General features: G+C 47.7%; 1 protein-coding gene across 2 annotated transcripts in view; it reads right to left on the reverse strand.

The window, feature by feature from the left end:
- Positions 1–19933, reverse strand: part of ABCA1 (ATP binding cassette subfamily A member 1) — a 127143-nt gene that overhangs the window by 26223 nt on the left and 80987 nt on the right. For both annotated transcript variants that reach the window (XM_080820555.1, XM_080820556.1), the window contains exons 14-30: positions 19398–19574; positions 17479–17701; positions 16261–16482; positions 15633–15837; positions 14507–14620; positions 12415–12586; positions 11254–11385; positions 10243–10385; positions 9909–10046; positions 8732–8952; positions 7740–7812; positions 6539–6741; positions 5135–5183; positions 4828–4941; positions 3603–3751; positions 2005–2129; positions 839–937 (exon numbers count right to left, since the gene is read on the reverse strand). In XM_080820555.1, coding sequence (XP_080676681.1) covers positions 839–937; positions 2005–2129; positions 3603–3751; positions 4828–4941; positions 5135–5183; positions 6539–6741; positions 7740–7812; positions 8732–8952; positions 9909–10046; positions 10243–10385; positions 11254–11385; positions 12415–12586; positions 14507–14620; positions 15633–15837; positions 16261–16482; positions 17479–17701; positions 19398–19574 — 2559 coding nt within the window. The remainder of the gene's footprint in view (positions 1–838; positions 938–2004; positions 2130–3602; positions 3752–4827; positions 4942–5134; positions 5184–6538; positions 6742–7739; positions 7813–8731; positions 8953–9908; positions 10047–10242; positions 10386–11253; positions 11386–12414; positions 12587–14506; positions 14621–15632; positions 15838–16260; positions 16483–17478; positions 17702–19397; positions 19575–19933) is intronic.

The following is a 19933-nucleotide window of genomic DNA, read 5'->3' on the forward strand; positions in this document are numbered from 1 at the left end:
TGCTCTGAAACCTTGCATGCCCAGGTAACTGGCTCACTGGTCTGTCCACTTGCAAAGTCAGTAACTTCCCTTTAAAACCTAGAATTCAAGTTAATCCTTCTCCAGTCTTCCTATACCTTCCACACTCTCTATAATTCCTCCAAGTCTGCGTTATAACTGAGCCAGAACGTCATTCTACCTGAGGCTGGAACCTGCATGGGCCTTGGCTTGGGTCACTTGGAAACTCACCTCTCTTCACAGTTGTTATGCATGAAGACCTCCAAACATCCCTCCCCCCAGCCCACTTAGAGACAGAGACATTTCACTGTATTTATCCATATACTACCTACTTCCCTAAAAAGGATTTTGAAGGAAAGTACAAAGATATGCAACCGCAAAAGAAGAAAATATCCATTTTTATACACAATAATATAGAACACGTTTGTGGGTTGGTAAAGTGAAGAAGCTGATAAGTCAAACTGCAAATTCTATATAATGGCAGCTTATCTCTGCTTTTAGGTACAGGAGCTGGCAGAAGAGAAGAAGGGGAAAGTGCTAGATCTGTACAAAGTGCTGTTTGAATTAAATATTAATCTCTAAAGCAGCAAATAAATGTCTGTAGTGATTTTGCTCTGCAGGATGATAGAAAACTCTCCTAGTTCGCTCGGTTCATTCCTAGATTCTGGTTAGATTATTACATCAGCTTTTTAAAAATAAAAAATGCTTCAAAGGACAAATGATCCTAGTCACCATGTGGCATCTATCATAGCTGATAAACATAATATAGCAGACATCGAACCAGGTGACAAGCAGAAGACAACCCAGCCGTCGAGGGTCTCAGAGCTCAAGGGGCACTTACGGGATCGGATTTCCTTCCATACAGCGGGTCCCGAAGCCAGGGTGTCTGGTGAGGGCATTCAGGAGTTCCTGGGTGCCAATGTCCTCAGGAGCATCATTACTGTGGGTACATGAGAGGCAGCCAGCTCAGCGATTCATTAAAACCAGGAACTGGGAAGTGGAATTGTTCTTCTAAACAGAACACTTTATTAGGCACTTCCTGTGTGCCAAGTGCTCTTAACCGAAATGAGCAAAATACAAAATGTACCCAAAAGGAGCGGACACTGACTGTGTATTTGAGATCAAGATAAGGGACAGCCCTCTCGGCTTGTGTAAGTTGTAATGAATGGAGTTGTGCATACGGGTGTGCACACGTGTATAAACACCCATGCACATCTATCTATCTATCTATATATATACATACTTTTTTAATGTGAAGGAATTCGTTAAGCATCAGTTTTTCAAAAATACTTTCAGAATTATCCTAGAAACATGAACCAAATAGGAAGAAACACGGGGCTAGAGAAGGAAGAACCGATTTGCGTATTCATGTATTTTTTTGTTTTTGTTGTTTGTTTTAAAGCTTCCCTTTTACGTCACTGAGATACTTCTCCCCATCTAAAGGTCTACAAATATTACAAGACTGAGGAAAATTCCTGTGGAAGGAAGTAGAGAAATTCCTTTGTCCCTTTGTTTGAAGCACTAGATTGTTACAGAGTAGCTAACATTCTCTAAAGAACACTCTTTAATATCTGTAACACAATAAACACACAAAATGTACCCTGCAAACAAGAACCTGGAGGTATAAAGCTGTGATCATGTACAGAAGCCCTGGGACAAAACGACAAAATTAAAACATAGCTATGAAAAGCCCACAGACTACAGCTTCCTCACAGATGTTTTGCAAGGGCAGATTATTTAGGTAAAACGCAGATGACCGTTCCCAATGACAGGAGAATAAAAAGAAAGGAGCTCAAAAGCAGGAAGAGAGGTGGGTCTATTAGTGGAGGTTCAGTTCGCTGCCATTCTTTGCATACACTATTAGTTTGTGTCGGGGCTTTAGAACAGCTGATAAAATCCATCCCACCCTGTGATTCTTGAGTCCACCTCCCATCGGCCCTCAGCAGTGTCAACACTTGGTCTGCCTGAGCTCTCTTCTCTCCTGGGGCACAGAAGGCAAACACGTACCTGACAAATGTGTACTGTTCATTGTACATCCAAGGCTGAAGTTCCAGGCTGGGGTACTTGCCAAAGGGGGGCACAATCAAGCTGAACACCAGGGCAATGCAGACAAACACAGCTGGCAGGACGATCTACAACCAGGGGATAGAGGGGGAAAGGAAATGGAAAAAAAAACAAAAAAACAAACAAAACAAGGGCAAATGTCAGAGAAAGGGGCCTGGCACAAGCCCCTAAGAGTCCAGCCAGCCTCCCAGACCAGGCAGCATGCAAGTGAGCACCACAGGACCCAGAACAAAGCTCCACCAAGGCATTCGTGGCAGGTGGGAAGCAGCAGATCCTGAAACCAAAACCTCCTCCCTCCAGGGCATTTCCGGAGGCTGACAGCACAAAGCCAGAGGCTGTGGCCACACAGCAGAGGCATGAAGCTCAAAACTTTACAGAGAAAATGGTGATCACATGTCAGGGGGACTCAGAACACTGGGTCCTGCCCTCTTCCCTCTGAAGACCCAAGAAAGACCACAATGAGCCATGAGCCCAGCTCAGCTCAGAGAAAGGCCGACAGAACCAGCCCTGCACCAGGAGCCAGAAGACACGAAGCCTGGTTCTGTGTCTGCCACAAGTGTATCTACGGGAAGTCACTCCTGCTGCGGCCTCAGTAATCTCACTTGTAATCTACAGACTAACTGACCCAGTCAGATCCCACACTCTGAAAGGGAACAGCAACCACTGTCACCATGGAATGACTTCAAAAAGGGTCACTACCTAAATCCTTCTTTCTGAGAAAATACTATATGACAATTATCTCATTTCATTATTGTTACAACCCTATCACCAATCAAAAAACAAAGTAATCGATCTCAGAGAGACTAAGCAACTTGCCCAAGGTCACACAGCCAGTAGGTGGCAGAACCAGAACTCAAACCCAGGTCTCTGTGCTCCAAACTCAAACTTTCTGCATTACCCACATAGTCTGCAGGGAAGAATTTCTGCAGATGCTTTCTCTGTACTCGATTTTATGCAGCAGGATAATTTTATCTCTACTGACCAAACCAGTTAGCATACAAACACCAACACGCAGGCAGCAGAGTAGAGTCTTCTCTGTTTGCCCATTTTCTTCTGACCTGTCTGGCTACCTTTCTATCAACTTGCAGTTCAACATCAACTTAGAGAAAAGTCACGTTTCCAAGACGTTTATATGTCAAGTGCATCTCAGGTTACAAAAACTGAATTTGCCCAGCCAATTTTTCTAAACTCTGTCCTTATTACGCCATCCTCTACCATAAAACTTGTGAACACACACACACACACACACACAGCACTACTAAATGCCAGGCCCATTCTAAGCACTTACTCATTTGAATCCTCATAACAACCCTACGTCATAGGCACATTATCTTCATTTCTAAAGATGAGGACAAGGAGGCACAGAGAAGTTAACTTGCCCACAGATGCGTGAGTGACAGGAAGCAGGACTGGGATTGAAAGACGAAAGTCTGGCTCCAGCATCCACCCCATACCCACGACCCTCTCCTGCCTTCACTGGTCAGGGAGCCTGCAGCCCACCCGTGAAGCCAGAGTTGCTGGCCTGGAGCAGCACTTGTCACCTGAGCAAAGAATCCCTTCCGACTCCGTCTGGCAATCAGCAGCCTCTTCCACAGAAGGGCCACAAACTGCTGCTGTGTGAGCTTCCAGCCCTTCACCTGGTAGGAGCCTTTGCCGTCCATCCCGCTGAGCAGGTCTGTTTCTCTGGATTCTGCAGGAAGACAACACCACAGGTCACCTATGATCTGAGGCAGTTTTCATATTACTACGCTCCTCCCTCCAGCATCCTCAGCAACCATCTTGGAGGCTTGTGTTTGAAAGCCAAAGTCTCTCAGAAGTCAAGGGCTTTCGTGACAAATCATTGTCCCAGGAAAAGTTAGGACCCCAGATGTCCAACAGTGGCACTTTCTCCCTTCCAGCTCTTGTGTGAGGAGTGCAGAAAATGAAGGTGCCTTGAGACAACCAAAGAGAAGTGTTCACACATAACTGTTGTACATCAAGTCATTCAGATGAACCACGTCATCCTCGATAGAATATTCTATGAGACAAGCCATGCATTTGGCTGACAGAATTGAGAACAGACAATGCTGATTTGCCTACCATCTGTTATTTTGGTAAAAGGTGGACACATTCAAATGATCTAAGTACTGACAATGTCTGAAATCAGGGAAAACATGAGAGCCCCACACGCATAGGAGCAGGACTGGGAGAGCAAAAAAAGTTTCTGTAACTCAAAATTGTATAAAATTGTACAAAAGTCCTTGTCCTAAACTAATGATTCCTAACTGAGGTGCTTTCACATCTCACCAATATTTGCTTGACTTCTTGCCTCCCTTTCTCCATCTCAGTCAAACACACAGGGACACACTCTACCAGAATATCTAAGTCTTGGGTACAATTAGCTCTAAAAGGTGACTTAGTTCAAAATCATTCATCCATTCAAAGAATATTTATTTAACAATTTAAACACCTTATCTAGGCAAGAAACTGGGTCTCCACAGAAAAGATAATAAATGGATTCAGAAGACTGAGGGGCCATCCTTTTATACGTGTCTCAAGTGAAAGATCTCAACTAAATGAAGAAAGTGATGAGGGTGGGATCCTTCAGGTTTGATAGTTTGCCCAATGCTGTAAGGAATGCAGCTTTTTTCATCTTCCCACTTCCCTTTGGACCCTGTAGGCATCTATCATCCCATGCTCAAGGCTGTTCGTTAAAAGGAAACGTGGGAGTATACTAGACAAGAATTCACTTTCAAACAATGGGACACAAATCTCGCCCAAGCAGACCTGGGTCTACATCAGAATCATTAGGATCAACAGCATCATCTTCAGTGAATGGGCGAAGGCAGCTCTGCTTGTCTCCAAAGGCCCTTCTGTTTCGTCTTGCTGGCAAGGTGCCATCTGCAGGCAAAAGGAAAGAATTCCACATTTTATTTTATTTGTAACAAAACAAGCCATCCTCATCTGTCACAAATGTATACACTAAAAATAAGAATGGGATAAAAAAGTGAAAGGGAAAGGCACACTACTGGTGAGCTAAGACAGCCTACAGGAGGCACTGCCCAGAGAGCGTACAGTTGCCCCAGAGGCTTACCTGAGGTCTCCGCATCCACCCCGCTCTCTTCAGCCACTTTGAGAAATATCTGAAAAACGGGAGTGAGAACAGTATAAGCACCATATGATGAGAGCAACCATCACCGCCATGATTATTACATTACTGAGTGGCTTGTTAGCCCCTGAAGACAAAAAGTAAAAGCTTCATTTATCAATAATACTTTGCCAGTCACTTGGGAGTGAAGGCATTTTTCACCAGAGAACACATCGCCAGTTGTGAGAACTATCAATCCAGACAATCATTTTCAAATTAAAGGTAGGACATTAGAACACTAGAGAAGAAATGTGTCCTGAATCTACAGGGAGCATGTTAGGTGGGTTCTTCCAGGTGTATGGCCCCCAGATCTTTGAGTAGGCCAGCATCATGATAAGTCATCCAAGACCAAATGATCAAAAGACGACGGGTTCCCCATTACTAGAAATATTATGGCAGAGACTCAAACATCATAAGAGAATGTGAACTAGCCAATGATTTCTAAACTCTGAACTACAGACCACGGCCCAGAAAGCATGTAATAAAAGCACAGACGTTGAGGTCTTACCTCTAGAAATTCTGACCCAAAGACCCTGGCGCTGAGGACTTAGAATTTCTATCGTCAATAATAACCCCACAGATGATTTCTCTGTATGGCCAAGCTTGGGGACCAATGGGCCAGACAACTTTTGTATCCTTTCCAGCCTTCCAGGTTTATGAAGCTCTGATCTCTAAAGGGAGGTGGTGCTGCTACACAGTAAAGAGAGCACGGGTTTTGTAGCCCAAACCCTCAATGCTGAACCCTAGCTCAGTATCCCTGAGTGCCCACTTTATCATCTTATTATGGGAATAATATTAAGTTGCAATGATTTTTATAAGACTTTATTTATTTAAAGAGACAGAGTATGCATGAGCGGGGTGGGGGGATAAGGGTGGGGGTGGACAGAAGGAAAGGGAGAGAGAGAGACTCCCAAGCAGACTACGCGCTGAACACGGAGCCTGACACAGTGCTCAATCTCACGACCCTGAGATCATGACCTGAGTCAAAATCAAGAGCCAGACTTTTAACCAACTGAGCCACCCAGGAGTCCCTATAATAATTAAAACAAACAACCCCACACACCCAGTTCAGCACCAGGCACACGTGGATTTTCCATAAATGTTGGCTCTTTCCTATGCGTGACCACAACACAGCCATGTCAGGGAGCCATCCTAATACAGCTCTCCTGCTATCTTCCACCACAACTTTAAAGGGTTAACTGTGTCCAATAATACCCCAAAATCAATGATGTAAGGACTCAAATGACCAGTTCCATGGTAATCCTATTCCTCTGGGGGAAAAGGAGGCTACCTGTCTGGCCTTGGGACTGTGGAACCTGCTCTATTCAGACAGTCAGTCAACGAACTTACTTCTTCCAGAGTGGTCTCCGAGATGCCATAACTAGAGATGCCCAGGTCTGAGAGCCGGTCATCAATCTCATGGAAGAGTTCCACGAAGGCCCCTTCTTTGGCAGCTTCGTAGGGCAGCACGTAAGTCAATTCATGCCCAATGTCTTCCACTAGCCGAGCCTCAGCCACATGCTTCCTGATGAGGTTGGAGATGGCAGAGACATCTGTAGGGACCAAAGCACAAAGACGGCTCAGCCGGCTCAGAGGCCTCCCATCAAGAGCCAGCCATGCCTCACCTTCTCCCTCTGCCCACTCCTCAGAAGCCAGCTACCCACACATGATACCCGTTTCCGATACTCAAGTCTTTCCACATGTTCATCTCTGGCCTGAGAGTTCCTGGGGCAAGGACTAGGTCTTATTCACCTCTGTATCACCAAAGCCAGGAACACTATAGGTTCTCAGTACATTGTGGGTGGGTGGGTGGGTGGGAGGAAGGAAGGACAGAAGGGCTGAGGGAAGGAATGGTGGGTGGAAGGAGGGAAGACTTTCAGAGGTTGAAAGTCTTGTGTCTATTGCCTAAACTCTAAGATTCTTCCATGGAAAACCTGAGTAAAGAAAAATTAAATGATTCTTCTCCCTTCCTAACCTTCTAAAGGAGGCTCCTTCTCTTTATGTCAATAAGGGACTAATCAAACAGTTTGTGGAAGGAGACATCTCCTTGGAAAACGCCAGGTATTAGGACTGGGCACAGATGGGCACAGTAAAGGCTTCTGCTCCATGGGTGTTACTGGTAACACTGGTGTCCTATGTATAGCTCCAAAGGAAGACCCAGCAGACTGCTCTCCATCTCCTGGGCTCTCGGTCTCTGAGCTACTGAGATCCAATCCCTCCCCCAGGGCCTGGCCCTCAGCTCCTCATCCCTAGTCACCAGTAACCAGCCAGATCTATTCCCCAGGAGATCCTCCACCCCCAGTCATGTCAGCCTCTCGGGGACACTGCCCTGCCAGCTGCCACACCAAGCGCCACGCTCCCCAGCAAGCATTAAGCCAATCTGCCACCAAGCTGCACCCTCTCCCAACCCCCACCCCAACCCCCAGCCCCAACCCAGCAGCAAACCTTGAGTCAGCGCCACCAGCCTCTGCACCTCTCCTCCTCTGCCTCCACTCTGCCCAGCTCGGGGAAGCTCAGGCACCACCTGAATAAGAAACCCCAGAGTCCTTACCGATGGTCAGCGTGTCACTTTCATGGTCACTGCCCAGGCCAGCATCAGAACTGCTTTGAGAAACACTGTCCTCCTGATGGCAAAGAAGGAGGTGAGAATGGGTCAGGGACCGAGCAAGGTACAGCCACCAGCACCTTCGCCAGGGAGGGCTTCCATGAGGCTCTACCATGTGGCTCCTCCTGGGAGGCAACTGACCGGGCAGCCGTGGCTTCTGAAGCCCCCGTCTGACACGTGTGTGCTGTGTGCACGGGAGGTCAGCACAGAGCTGGCCGCTGAGTGCTGTCACCAGGCACTCACTGACCCTCCTAGGCATGGGATTCACCTGCCTAGTTGTCTGGCTCGGGGCCTCTCAAAGCTTGATTTCTGTTGAGCCACCAGGGGACCTTGTTAAAATGCAGATTCTGATTTAGTGAGTCTGAGCGAGGCCCGTGTTTCTGCATTTCTAACAAGCTCCCAAGTAGTTCCAGTGCTGCTGGTCCTCACACTTCGAGTAACCGGGCACTAGTTAAAAGGTAAATAAGCAGATAGGAGTTGAAGTTTGGGATGTCAATGTTTTAGGTGCCACTGGTTTCAGCACACAAATGAATCACAGGCATGTACTGTGGAACAGAGGAAAACCTACCTGGTTATCGGGGTTTGGTCCCACCTCTTGTTATTTACCTGCTCAGTGACCTACAAGCCTCATTTCCCTAATCTGGGATAATAATCACAATACCTCCCTCCCACTATTGCTCTGCACTTGGAGAGGATGGGAGTTAAAAAAAAAAGTTCATAAGTAATAACATGTGTGATTCAACCACACTGACTACAGGAACAGATGTGGCCTGAGCTTTCCACAAAGGAAATACCATGTGACTCCAAAGGGACCACAGTGCAGGGAGACGGTGACCCCCAAGTGGCAGAATGGTGTGGATGTGGACAGGCCACTCCCAGCCAAACAAGTCCTGACTCCCTGGGCCCGGCACCAGCCCAGCACCAAAAATACAACTCACCTTTTTCAGGTATGACACAGTGCTACTGCTATTTCTGCAGGAACTGAGGGAGGATTCCACATCCTTCTTGACCAGGGTCAGGTAGTAGCCTGTTCCCAGCTGGTTCTTCAGAAACAGGGAGGAGCCCACACAGCACAGCTTTCCATGGGAAATGATGGCAATCCTGTCCCCCAGGATGTCTGCTTCATCCATGTGGTGCGTGGAGAGAATAATGGTGCGGCCTGCCAGGCACAAACACAAGGACGTGGGACAAGTGAGGCCTACTGGTTCTCAACAACAGAAGCAGCTGGAACTACAGATAGATCAGCAGGGGCCACTGAGGCGGAAGAATCTGGAAGCCTGCGTGGCAAAGCCATCCTCACAGAAATCAGAACAGGAACATTCATTTGGGAATTTGCCACATACCAGGCAGGGTGCTGGGTGGCCTGCATGCGTTCTTATTTAACTAAATCTTCTGCGAGGCAGGCACTACTGTTATTATAGGCAAAGAAATGGAGACAAGTTAAATGACTTTTGCAAGGTCTCAGGGCCAACGGGAACTGGCTCCAAAGTCCATATTCCTCATCTGCTCATCCACTCTTTCAACAAACATATACAGAGTACCATGCTGGGGACAGAGATAAACAAAGACACAGCCTCTGTTCTCAGTCATCAGTCTAAAAGGGAACACAGCTACAATAGACATTGTAAGCTCTAAGCTAGAGGTAGCTCTGGGGACCATGCCCTTATCCCCATTTCTCTTCTTGCCAGCCCCTAGATAATGAAGGGCATACACGTTAAGTGTCTTATAAACCAGGCCTTCCTTCCACATCCATACCATGGGTGAGCATAGAGCTTTAAGAAAAGAAGTCCCTGGGGCTCAGTGGGTTAAAGCCTCTGTATTCGGTTTGGGTCATGATCTCAGGGTCCTGGGATCGAGCCCCTCATCGGCTCTCTGCTCAGCAGGTAGCCTGCTTCCTCCCTCTCTCTGCCTGCCTCTCTGCCTACTTGTGATCTCTGTCTGTCAAATAAATTAATTAATTTAAAAAAAAAAAGAAAAGAAAAAAGAAAAGAAGTCCCTTATTGTTCTTGAGAAGCAATTCTGCTGCTCTGTCAAGAACAGCCATGAGCCACAGCCACAGGCGTACCTCTCAAGAGCCTCTCCCTCCCTCCCTGGAGATAAACACACATCAGCTACCTTGTCGGTATTTCAGCAGGAGCTCCCATATTCCCCTGCGGGAGTAAGGGTCCACACCGGCTGTGGGCTCATCCAGAATGACAACCTTGGATCCCCCAACGAAGGCCAAAGCCACAGACAGCTTTCTCTTCATTCCACCTGTGAGAGAGAGACATTCCAGGACCGGCCCCAGACAGCGAAAGCAGAGGCATTGAGAGACAAATGGAGGCACCCACCTGGGGACAAGCCAGGGACGCATTTCTGACCTACTCACCCACCCCTACACTGGGACACTGGGGCAGCTGTTGCTTTTCCCATGGGTGGGGCGCAGGGTATTGGAAGAAGGGGAACTCACCTGACAGCTGACTTGTTTTGCTTTTCAGTTTGCTGGGTGGCAAACCAACGTCCAAGGCCATCTGCTCCATCTCTGCTTTCACGTGCTTCTCCGAGAGCCCCTTCAGACGTGCATAGAACCAGATGTGTTCTTCCACAGTCAGCCTGGGGACGCAAGGGCAGGTCAACTCCACACCCCACAGTGCTTCCTGACCCAGAACAGAAGAAAACACGCACGTTTCCACTGCCCCCTCCCTCACCTTGTCTAACTTTATCAACTTCTGAAAAATAACAGGAAGAATCAAGACAGAACAACTGTAAGCAACCACTGGAGCTGCTGAAGATGCCAAAGCTGGAATGTGACTGCTCTGTTCCAGCCTAGTTCCAGCAGGCCTGGCCACCAGACATCAGGCCGTCGCAACTTTTAATCTCAGGCCCTCAGGGGGCCCACCCCACAGCCCCATCGACCAAGTAACTGGGTCAGAATTCACCTGGAGCAGCCCCCTCCAGGAACTCAGAATGTGCAAGAAGGGAGGTCCCTGTGAAGAACATGAACCTGAGTTGTTCAATTTAGGTAAGAGCAAATGGGGACCCAGAAGCGGAGAAGTCCTTGCCCAAGGTCCCAGAGCCCAGGTCTTTCTCAGCTCCACCATGAGGGCTCCCTGGGCGGGGGGGGGGGGGGGGGGGCCTGAACTGCAGACAGGCCAACCTGAAAGGAAGCAATGTCTTCAGCAGGACATGCTGGGCCAGAGTGTAGTGGGAGAAGGGACCGGCTAATTGGCCCCTAAAGGGTCAGTAATGGAAATCACCATTTCCCAAGGGCTCGCCCACCAGCTGGACTGATGGGACATCTCTCACCCAACAATCACCTCCTGCTTTTCCTAAAACGGAAGGACAACCAGGTCTCACCGCGCAGGGCGGTGAGACCCACCACCCCCTCATAGAAGGTAGAATGCTTAAGTCCCTCTCCACCCATGACTCATGACACACGCATGCAGGCAGGGTCTGCTTCTCAGTGTGCACTGGTACTCACATGTCAAACAGCACATTATGCTGGGGGCAAACCCCCAGGTTCTGCCGGATGCTGCTCATCTCAGAGCGAATGTCCTTCCCCAGGATGTAGGCAGTGCCCGAGGTGGGAGGGAACAGCCCAGTCAGGATTGACCTGAGTGCAAAAGTTTAAGAGGCAAGAGTCAGGGTTATCCCCATTCCCCCGGAAATGCTCCATGCCGGGGCGCAGAGCCTGGGCACCTACAGCAGAGGCATCAATCCCCCTACACGTACCCCCATTCCTTCCTAACAGACCCGAACTGACCCCTACAAAGCAAACAAGTCTTTGCTTTAGTGGATAACCAGGAGCAGGCCTATGTGTTGGAAAGGGCATTATCAGGACAAGTGTTTTTTTAATGACTCCACTTTGCAATGGAAAGTACAGTTTGAAATATACATTTTGTAAGTCTAAAATCATGTCCATGAAAAATGGACAGACCAGAAGAAGTTATTTAGTGATAAAAATAGTGTTTTGTGTTAGGCAGTAGGATTTCTGTGTACCTTTTAAAAATTACCTGCAATGTTCATATATTGACTTTGCATTAACAACAACAACAACAACAACAACAAAAAACAGGAAAAGATATGCCCTTGGCAATAGTTGAGGGACCGCACTGAAAGTCACTGAGGCTAACTCTGGTGTTTATGGCCCATGCTCCCTCGTGAAGCTGCCCGTCATAAGGTCTTTATAGGTCTCTATCGGTCCCAGAAAAGGCAGTACATGGCCAGCTGTTTCTCACACCTCCTAAGCGACAGAGCTCCTGGAAATCACTACTTCCCTCCAACATATCAAATCCTCCCATATTCTTGCTTCATAATTCTAACAAAACCAGCTCAAAAGGAGACCATTTCTCAGAGCTGTCACAGCCTTAGGGTTCCAGGAACAGTGCAGAATTCTGAGAACCAAACGGGAAAGGTCACCAAGAGGGCTCCCAGGCTGTTTTCAGGCCGAGGAAATATCTAGCCAAAACCGGCAGTAAGGAAAGCACTCTTGTGATGAGATAATATCTCACATTCGTCAACTCCTCCCCTCAGCGCTGCTGCCCTTGCCCCAGTGACCAGTGCAGTGCCCTTGCATCCTGATTTCTAACTGCACTCTGGAAACTGCCCACAGCAGACTCTGACAGTCACACCCTCCTCTTACATGGTGGTGGTCTTCCCAGCTCCATTGTGGCCCAGGAAGGAGGTGATCTGGCCCTCATAGAAATTCAAGGCCAGGCCATCAACAGCCACCTTCATGCCATCCCGGTAAACCTTCATCAGGTTCTGAATGGACACGCCCAGCTTCAGGTGTGTGGGTTCCTCCTCCATGCAGACTGTCAGAAGACAGAAGACAGGATGGGAATGAACCCACGGCAAATACCGAAGAGTGCGGCACAAAGACACAGGGGCTCGGCTCGTGCTCTCACAACTGTCTTCTCTCCATGGATACTTCTGGTTTCTCGGGCAAACGTTTATTTAGGGCCTATTTGGGCAGGAGTGTTGGTGATGGGAATTCACTGATAAAGGCACATTCACAATTTATAAAGACTTGGCAAGCAATTAAAACACAGGAAGCTAAAAGCGGTTTAAAAAACACATCTAAAGATGCCGTAGAGCTGTGGAATACTCAGCCCATGGAACACGACTCAGCAGGGAAAAGGAGTGAACTGTTGAAACACATCACAGCCTGGATGGATCTCAAGGGAATGATGCTGAGTGACAAAAAGACAAACTCAAAATGTTCCATAGTATATGGTTCCATTTATATCACATTCTGGAAATACCATGTGGAGAAAGGAGTAGTGGCTGACACGTCTCAGGAACTGGGGAAGAAGTTGGTGGGGGTGGCTCTCAAGGGGCAGAATGAGGGAGTCTGTCTGGATGGAACAGTTCTGCATCTTGACTGAGCTGATTACATGAATCTCCATGTGGCAAAGTGCACCGAGCTAAATACACACACATGAATGAGTACTTGTAAAACTCTACAGTCTGAAAGAGGTCTACACACTGTACCAGTGCCAATGTCATGGTTTCAATACTGCGCTGTAGTTATGCAAGGTATTGCCACCGGGGGAAACGAAAATGAAAGGCACAAGGGAAACCCCCCCAATACTATTTTTTGCAACTTCCATGAGTCTATAATTATTTTAAATAGAAAGGCCTTTTGCTTGTTTTTCAATGTCACGCAATCTTGGAGGAGGAACTGTCTGACTACTTGGGAATCTAGAAGGACTACTTCAGGGGTAGGGATACAGAACTAGATCTTGAGGAAGGAGGAGGAAAGCAGGCAAGTCAGAGAAAGGGTTCTCCTGTGAGAGGACAGAGTACATACAAAGGCATGGGGATGTGGAAGAACAGGACATGTTCTAGGAGACTGAATCCAAAGGCTGGTGTTAAGAGGAGATTGGGTAAGGGGCGCCTGGGTGGCTCAGTGTGTTAAAGCCTCTGCCTTCAGCTCAGGTCATGAGCCCAGGGTCCTGGGATCAAGCCCCACATCGGGCTCTCTGCTCAGCAGGGAGACTGCTTCCCTTCATCTCTATCTGCCTGCCTCTCTGCCTACTTGTGATCTCTGCCAAATAAATAAATAAAATCTTTGAAAAAAGAGGAGATTGGGTAAGAAGAGTAGGAAGAGCAGGAGAAGAAGCTGGGACAGTGGGCAAGGGCCAGCTGTAGTTGTCTAGAATGCCTAAGAACAGCAGACTTTTCCACGGGCAACTTGGGGAAGGCACAGAAGAGATCGGTAGAAAGGAACTCATTAACTACTTAGGAAGCCACACTAGCACAAAGATAGTTTTTCTGCAAGAACCAGAGCAAAGAGCCCAAAAGACAGTTTGCTAAACTGTGGGCACCCCCACCTACAATCAGGAGCCAGGAGAGGAGTAGGGCCCTGAGTAATGAAGGGTGAGAACATCAAGAAGCACAGGCTGAGCTCCGATAGCCACTTGGCATCAGCCTACACAGGCTCATATATCTATCACGATGACGAGGCAGGCAGCGAGGTTATGGTTCTACAGTTCACAGTTGTCTTTACCTCCTCTTCCTAGATGTTAATTTATCATGAACAGTGTGTTCATGGGGGTGGGGGTGTGAATGTACAGATATCAGGGCCTCTTTCCTAGTAATTTTCCTTTCCTGTGATTTCTTTGCTCCTAGAGTGGTTTCAGACTCTCTAAAGGGCAAAAGCCATCCTTTGTCCCTGACAGTGGGGGCAACAGCACTTAGGATAAGGGGAGGGCAGGTTTGGTAGCACTTACTTTCTGATACCCCCTTCTGGCTGGAACCAGGGTGGCTCTTCTCATCACTTTCCTCACCGAACCAGTAGGATTTGGTGCAAGGAAAATACCAGGGCCTGGGGATTCCATACTGGCCTGCAAGCAAAGATAAAAACCAAGATGGAAGCCAAGCACAGCAACATCCTAGCATTCCCGAGGTATCCCAGCCAGAACTACTCCTTCCTTGACACAGCCTCTGGCAGTGGTACCCTGGAATGGAGGTGGGGTAGTGGGAGCTCACATCTCCTGAGACCTACTATATAGTCAAACAACCCCACAAGGCAGGTTATCAGCCCCATTTTACAGAAGAGGAAACTGAAGGATAAGTAGCCTACTGAGGTCACTCAGCCAGTAAATGAAGAACTCAGAATCTGAACCCAGATCTGTAGGATACAAAACTGCACATCCACTTTAGGAAGCTCATGCAGAGGTAATAAATGTTCCGCATACACTCCCTCAGAGGAAAACCAGGGGAAGCAGAAAAAATTAAATCTCATTCTCATAGAATTTGATTTATCCAAAAATGTATCCACAGCAACTCTTGGTCAAGGAGATTTATTAAGGGAAGAACTAAAATGAATTTTAGGAATGTTAATTTGATTAAATCACAGATAAAGGCTTAAAGCCAACATATCTTACTCTTCACAAGCTATACTCAGGGAACTCTGCTGGTGGTTCATCCTGGGGATACAGAATCAGAGAACTGGGCCAGCACTGGAAGGAGGAACCCCCTGGACTAGGTGACCCAGTATGACCCAACTGGTGTCACTTCTAAGCACCAACACTGACCAGCTATGTGTCCACAGGCAAGTTAACTTGAGTCCTAGTTCTCTCATTTGCAAAAAAGTGGGTCTAAGAGCAACTCCCCTGGTCTACACAACACTTTGCACAGCACCAGCACAAAGGGCTCAAGAAATGAGGGCTATCGCAGTAGTAAGCATCAGCTGCTTTTCCTCGGTCTGTTTGCTTGCCGTGGGGCTAAAGTCACAGTCACTTTCCAGGGAGCTCCAGGCCCTGCAGAAATTCTACCACAGACAGGGCAGAGCTTGGCAGCCAGGAATTACATTTCCCCAGCTGATGGCTAAAGGCATGTGGAAGCTCCATGTACCTGGAAAGACAGCCTCGATGTACCATGTCATCACTCCATAGAGAATGGTGTCGAACAGCATCATGGAGACTGAAGTGGTGAGGTTGAAGCCATCTTCCTCCATGGGGCTCTCAAACAGGTTGTCCCACTGTACCCCAATGCCCTGCTCCTCGAAAAGGGCAAAGTACTCACAGCCAAACCCAAAAGCCACAGGAGACAGCAGGCTCTGTGAGAAAGAGGCAAAAGTCACTTATCCATCTCTTCGTCTCTCGTTTCCTAACACTTCTAATATAAATTCCACCTAGAGAAATTTGAATTTGCAAAATGGATCAATTACAAGATATGGAAGTATTCACCTACAGATCCCTTGAGGGGAGTGGGCTCACCAGCAGCATATAAAAGGATTTTATTTATAACCCCTCATTATGCACACACATTTCAGAAATGCATGCATGAGAGAGCATAAAACTTTTAGAATTTTATGCTTCCAAAGATGCCCCAAAGACTCAGCAATCCTGTACTGCCCTGAACACAGACACACATGGACACAGACACACACACTCATTTTCTGCTCTCAGCTTGGACTGCGAGGGGGAGGTGAACCACCAGGGGCGGCTGTATGCAGCTACTTCCCAGGGGTGGTTCTCACCACGAAGATCTTGAGTGTGAAGCCCACGTAGTCTTGCCACGCCACACACAGCACGTAGGGCAGGTACAGGATAAAGTAGATGATGCCCCCACAGGCTGCCGCCAGGTTGGCTCTGGAGAACAGTGTGCTGATCAGGAAGCACTGCAGGATGGTCACCACAGCGAACACAGACAGGAAGACAAACACCACGCTGGGGTCACTGTAGGGCAGCAGGTTCCCTAACTGGGAAGGAAGAGACCTATTAAATGCACCGCCTCAATAAGCGAGCATGTCCTCGCATGATCTGTGGGAAAAAGGGTTTATTCATACTCATCTGAGAGGTATTAGGGAGGAGCAGTGCTGCTCACTGTTCTGACCAGGAAACTGAAGACTAAGTATACTTCCCTCTCTTTGACAACATTTATTTTTACATGATACCTCCTTAAATCATTATAAGGAAAGATTAGCATATAAACCTATTAATATATGGGGTGGCACAAAACAGCACTGCGCAGGGCCCCCTGGAGAGGGAACGTGTTGCCTGGTTGCTGCAGCAGACACACTCTAGATGTCAACTTCTCTGGGTCTGTCACAGCCATAGAAAGCTGCCCAGCCCTGGGGCTCATGATTCCAATGACTGATTGAGGGGCCCAAGGTCTAGGATGTCAGGGTGGGAGGCCTTGGGCCTGAATAGTACAGCTCAACAAGGGACAATTCCAGTAAGCTGTATATGCCCCCAAGGGCCCGTGGGATTGGCCCTATCCTGCATTTCACAACTCCTTCCCCTACTCAATCTTGCACTTTCCCCATCCCTTCCATAGATATTGATCCCTAATAAGTACCCCTGCACCAAACTCTCTCAGCCTCTGCTTCCAGAAAAACCTAATCTGCAATAATACACATCCCTCTGATTATTGTTTTTAGGAGTTCTGGCAGAATCACCAACCAATACATCTGAGGAGATGAACAGCTCTCAGATGCTTCGTGAACCACTGCCTGGCAGACGTCATGGCACAGGTAAGTGGGTGCCTATGTGGGAAGCAAGAGCCCTGGGTTCCAGCCCTGCTCAGCTGCCAACCAGCTGAGTTGACCCTGGGCAAGTCACTCTCACTCTCCCCAGATACAGAATGAGGAAACTGTAGATGACATGTCTGACCCCTTCCCTCCCAAATAATCTTTGCTTTTCTCCTCACAGCCTTTACGTCCCTGGACAGCAGGGAGTCAGTGTGGCAGCCTTACTTTCAGGATGACCACCAATAGGGCGGCGCTCACGAGCAGAGGGATGAGGCTGCTGATGAACCAGCTGAACCAGAGGATGCCATTGTCCAGGCCCATGATGCGCATGGTCTCCTTCAGCCGCGCCTCCTTCTCATACACGATGCCCTTGATGATCACAGCCACCGAGTAGATCCAGGCCAGTGTCATGAACAGGGGCATGGACCGGCTCATCACCCGCAGGAAGCTGGAGGCCCCAGGGAAGGGCGAGGGAGAATTACAGGGAGTGAGATTCAGGCTCAGAGCCCCGGGCCCCCCAGTCACGCGTGCGAGAGGAAGACCCGAGACTCAGTGAACAAGGGGCAGGCTCGCTGGAATCCAAAACGTACAGGGTATCAAATGCTTCATGAGGAGCACAACGTAGTGTTAACAGTTAAACGAACAACATGCTGCCAAGTCGAGTTTCTCTGGGGCCTGCTTCAGTCACTAGATGTCTGTGAGGTGTGGGTTATTTTACAGATTAAAACAAAAACCGAAAAACCAACTCCTTCTCTCACAGGAGTTCGACATCTCCAAGGTCATGTCCTGATTGCCTTGCACAACTTTTATCACAGATAAACCAGAAATAGACTCCAGGCAGCTCTGGTCAGTCATAATTCAGATTCCAAACTAGAACAGGAAAGGCAGTGCCATGAAGTAAAAGGGACACAGAATGTGGACCCTGGAACTCCAGGCCCAAGTCCCAGCTTTACTACTTAGGCACTTAGCAGCTATGTGACAACAGGCAGAGGCCCTTAATGCCACTAAGCTCCCCTCCTATCCTCATCTGAAGGTATCCTTTCTAGAGTAAATCTTGGCTGAGAAAACTCTGGCTAATCTTTCTAAAGGTGAAAGACAAGATCATTCAGGGTGACTTGGAAAAGCTAGAGTGAGCCGCACAAGGAAATAGCTGCTCAGTGCAAAGCAGAAAACAAACAGAAGAGGAACCCCACTCCTCCTACACTCTGATCTCTACACACGCACACCACAACAGAGACTGAGAGAACTTCCAGAGTTTGGAAGAGACATTAGAGATCCTGGATGCCTACAACTACACCTCTGGCCGTGCTCTCTCCCAAGAAATCACTAGTGGGCGGGTGCCTGGGTGGCTCAGTCCGCTCAGCATCTGACTTTTGGTTTCAGCTCAGATCATGATCTCAGGGTCATGGGATCAAGCCCCACACCCGAATGAAGCCTACTTAAGATTCTCTCTCTCTCCCTCTGCCCCTCCTTCTCCCCTCCCCGCTTTCATTCTCTCTCTTTAAAAAAAAAAAAAAAAACAAAAAAACATTAGATTCAAAGGCACAGTTCCCACAACAAGATCTTTGCAGCTTAGTGACTTAGCATTGAAAGATTATCTAAAGTCTTAGATAAAAAGGCCTTGTTCAGTTTTGTTTGGACTGTTTCAAAATGCGGTTTACCACTTATAAAAAGTAAGTGCACAAGTGGATCCGCAGGCAGCTTTTATAGGTCTAGACCACTGTTTCTGAGTTTGGGGGACATACAAACACGTGTATGTGCTTGCATATGTTTGTCACAACACATCTGGAGTTTGCAGACTGAGCAAACATTGACCAAAAGGGCAGGGTATGTGAAAAATAGAAGCGCTGGTAACTACAGATGAAAAAGGAGAAAGGATTCCAGGATGTACACATGTGTGTCAATGCCGTGGCTGGGACCATCAACTACCTATACCTGGCATCTTATTTCCTAAAATCTTCAATGAATTTCAAAAAAGTTTTTTTTTTGGTATCAACACATATGTGAAATACATAAAATCAAAGCATCCGATCTCCTCCTTCGGATGTATGTGCACGCATGTGTGTAAGTATGTATGTGCAGGTACTCTCTCTGGGGACAGCATTACCCAGTTCCATGAGGATGGCAGCTCAGTGGTAACTTACATGTCATCAACGTAACAGGGGTAGGGCATCTGCTGCACATAGACACCAGTTTTCTTCTCAGTGCCCGTCAGCACCCTGATGATCGCCTGTTCCACTACGTCTTGCAAGTAGGCAAAGCCCCCCCAGACATAGCGCATATCCTCAAAGGGGTCAGCCCGAGGACCGGGGTCCCAGTACCTAAAACCAGATCACAGGTCATCAAATATTCCCAAAAAAGCCAATCACCCACGATCCCACCACCAAGACAGAACACCTATTTTCATCTTATATATTTATACCTTATTTTCTAGTCTCAAGTGTGCACATAAATTATTTTTTTATTTAAATTCAACTAGCCAACATATAATAGTATGTCATTGGTTTCAGATGGAGAGTTCTATAATTCCTCAGTTGCGTATAACACCCAGTGCTCATCACATCACCTGCCCTCCCTAATGTCCATCACCCAGTTACCCCATCCCCCACCCACCTCCCCTCCAGCAACCCTCAGTTTGTTTCCAGAGTTAAGAGTCTCTCACGGTTTTTCTTCCTTTCTC

This window comes from Martes martes (genome assembly GCF_963455335.1).
Source record: "Martes martes genome assembly, chromosome: 12".
NCBI classification, from domain to species: domain Eukaryota; kingdom Metazoa; phylum Chordata; class Mammalia; order Carnivora; family Mustelidae; genus Martes; species Martes martes.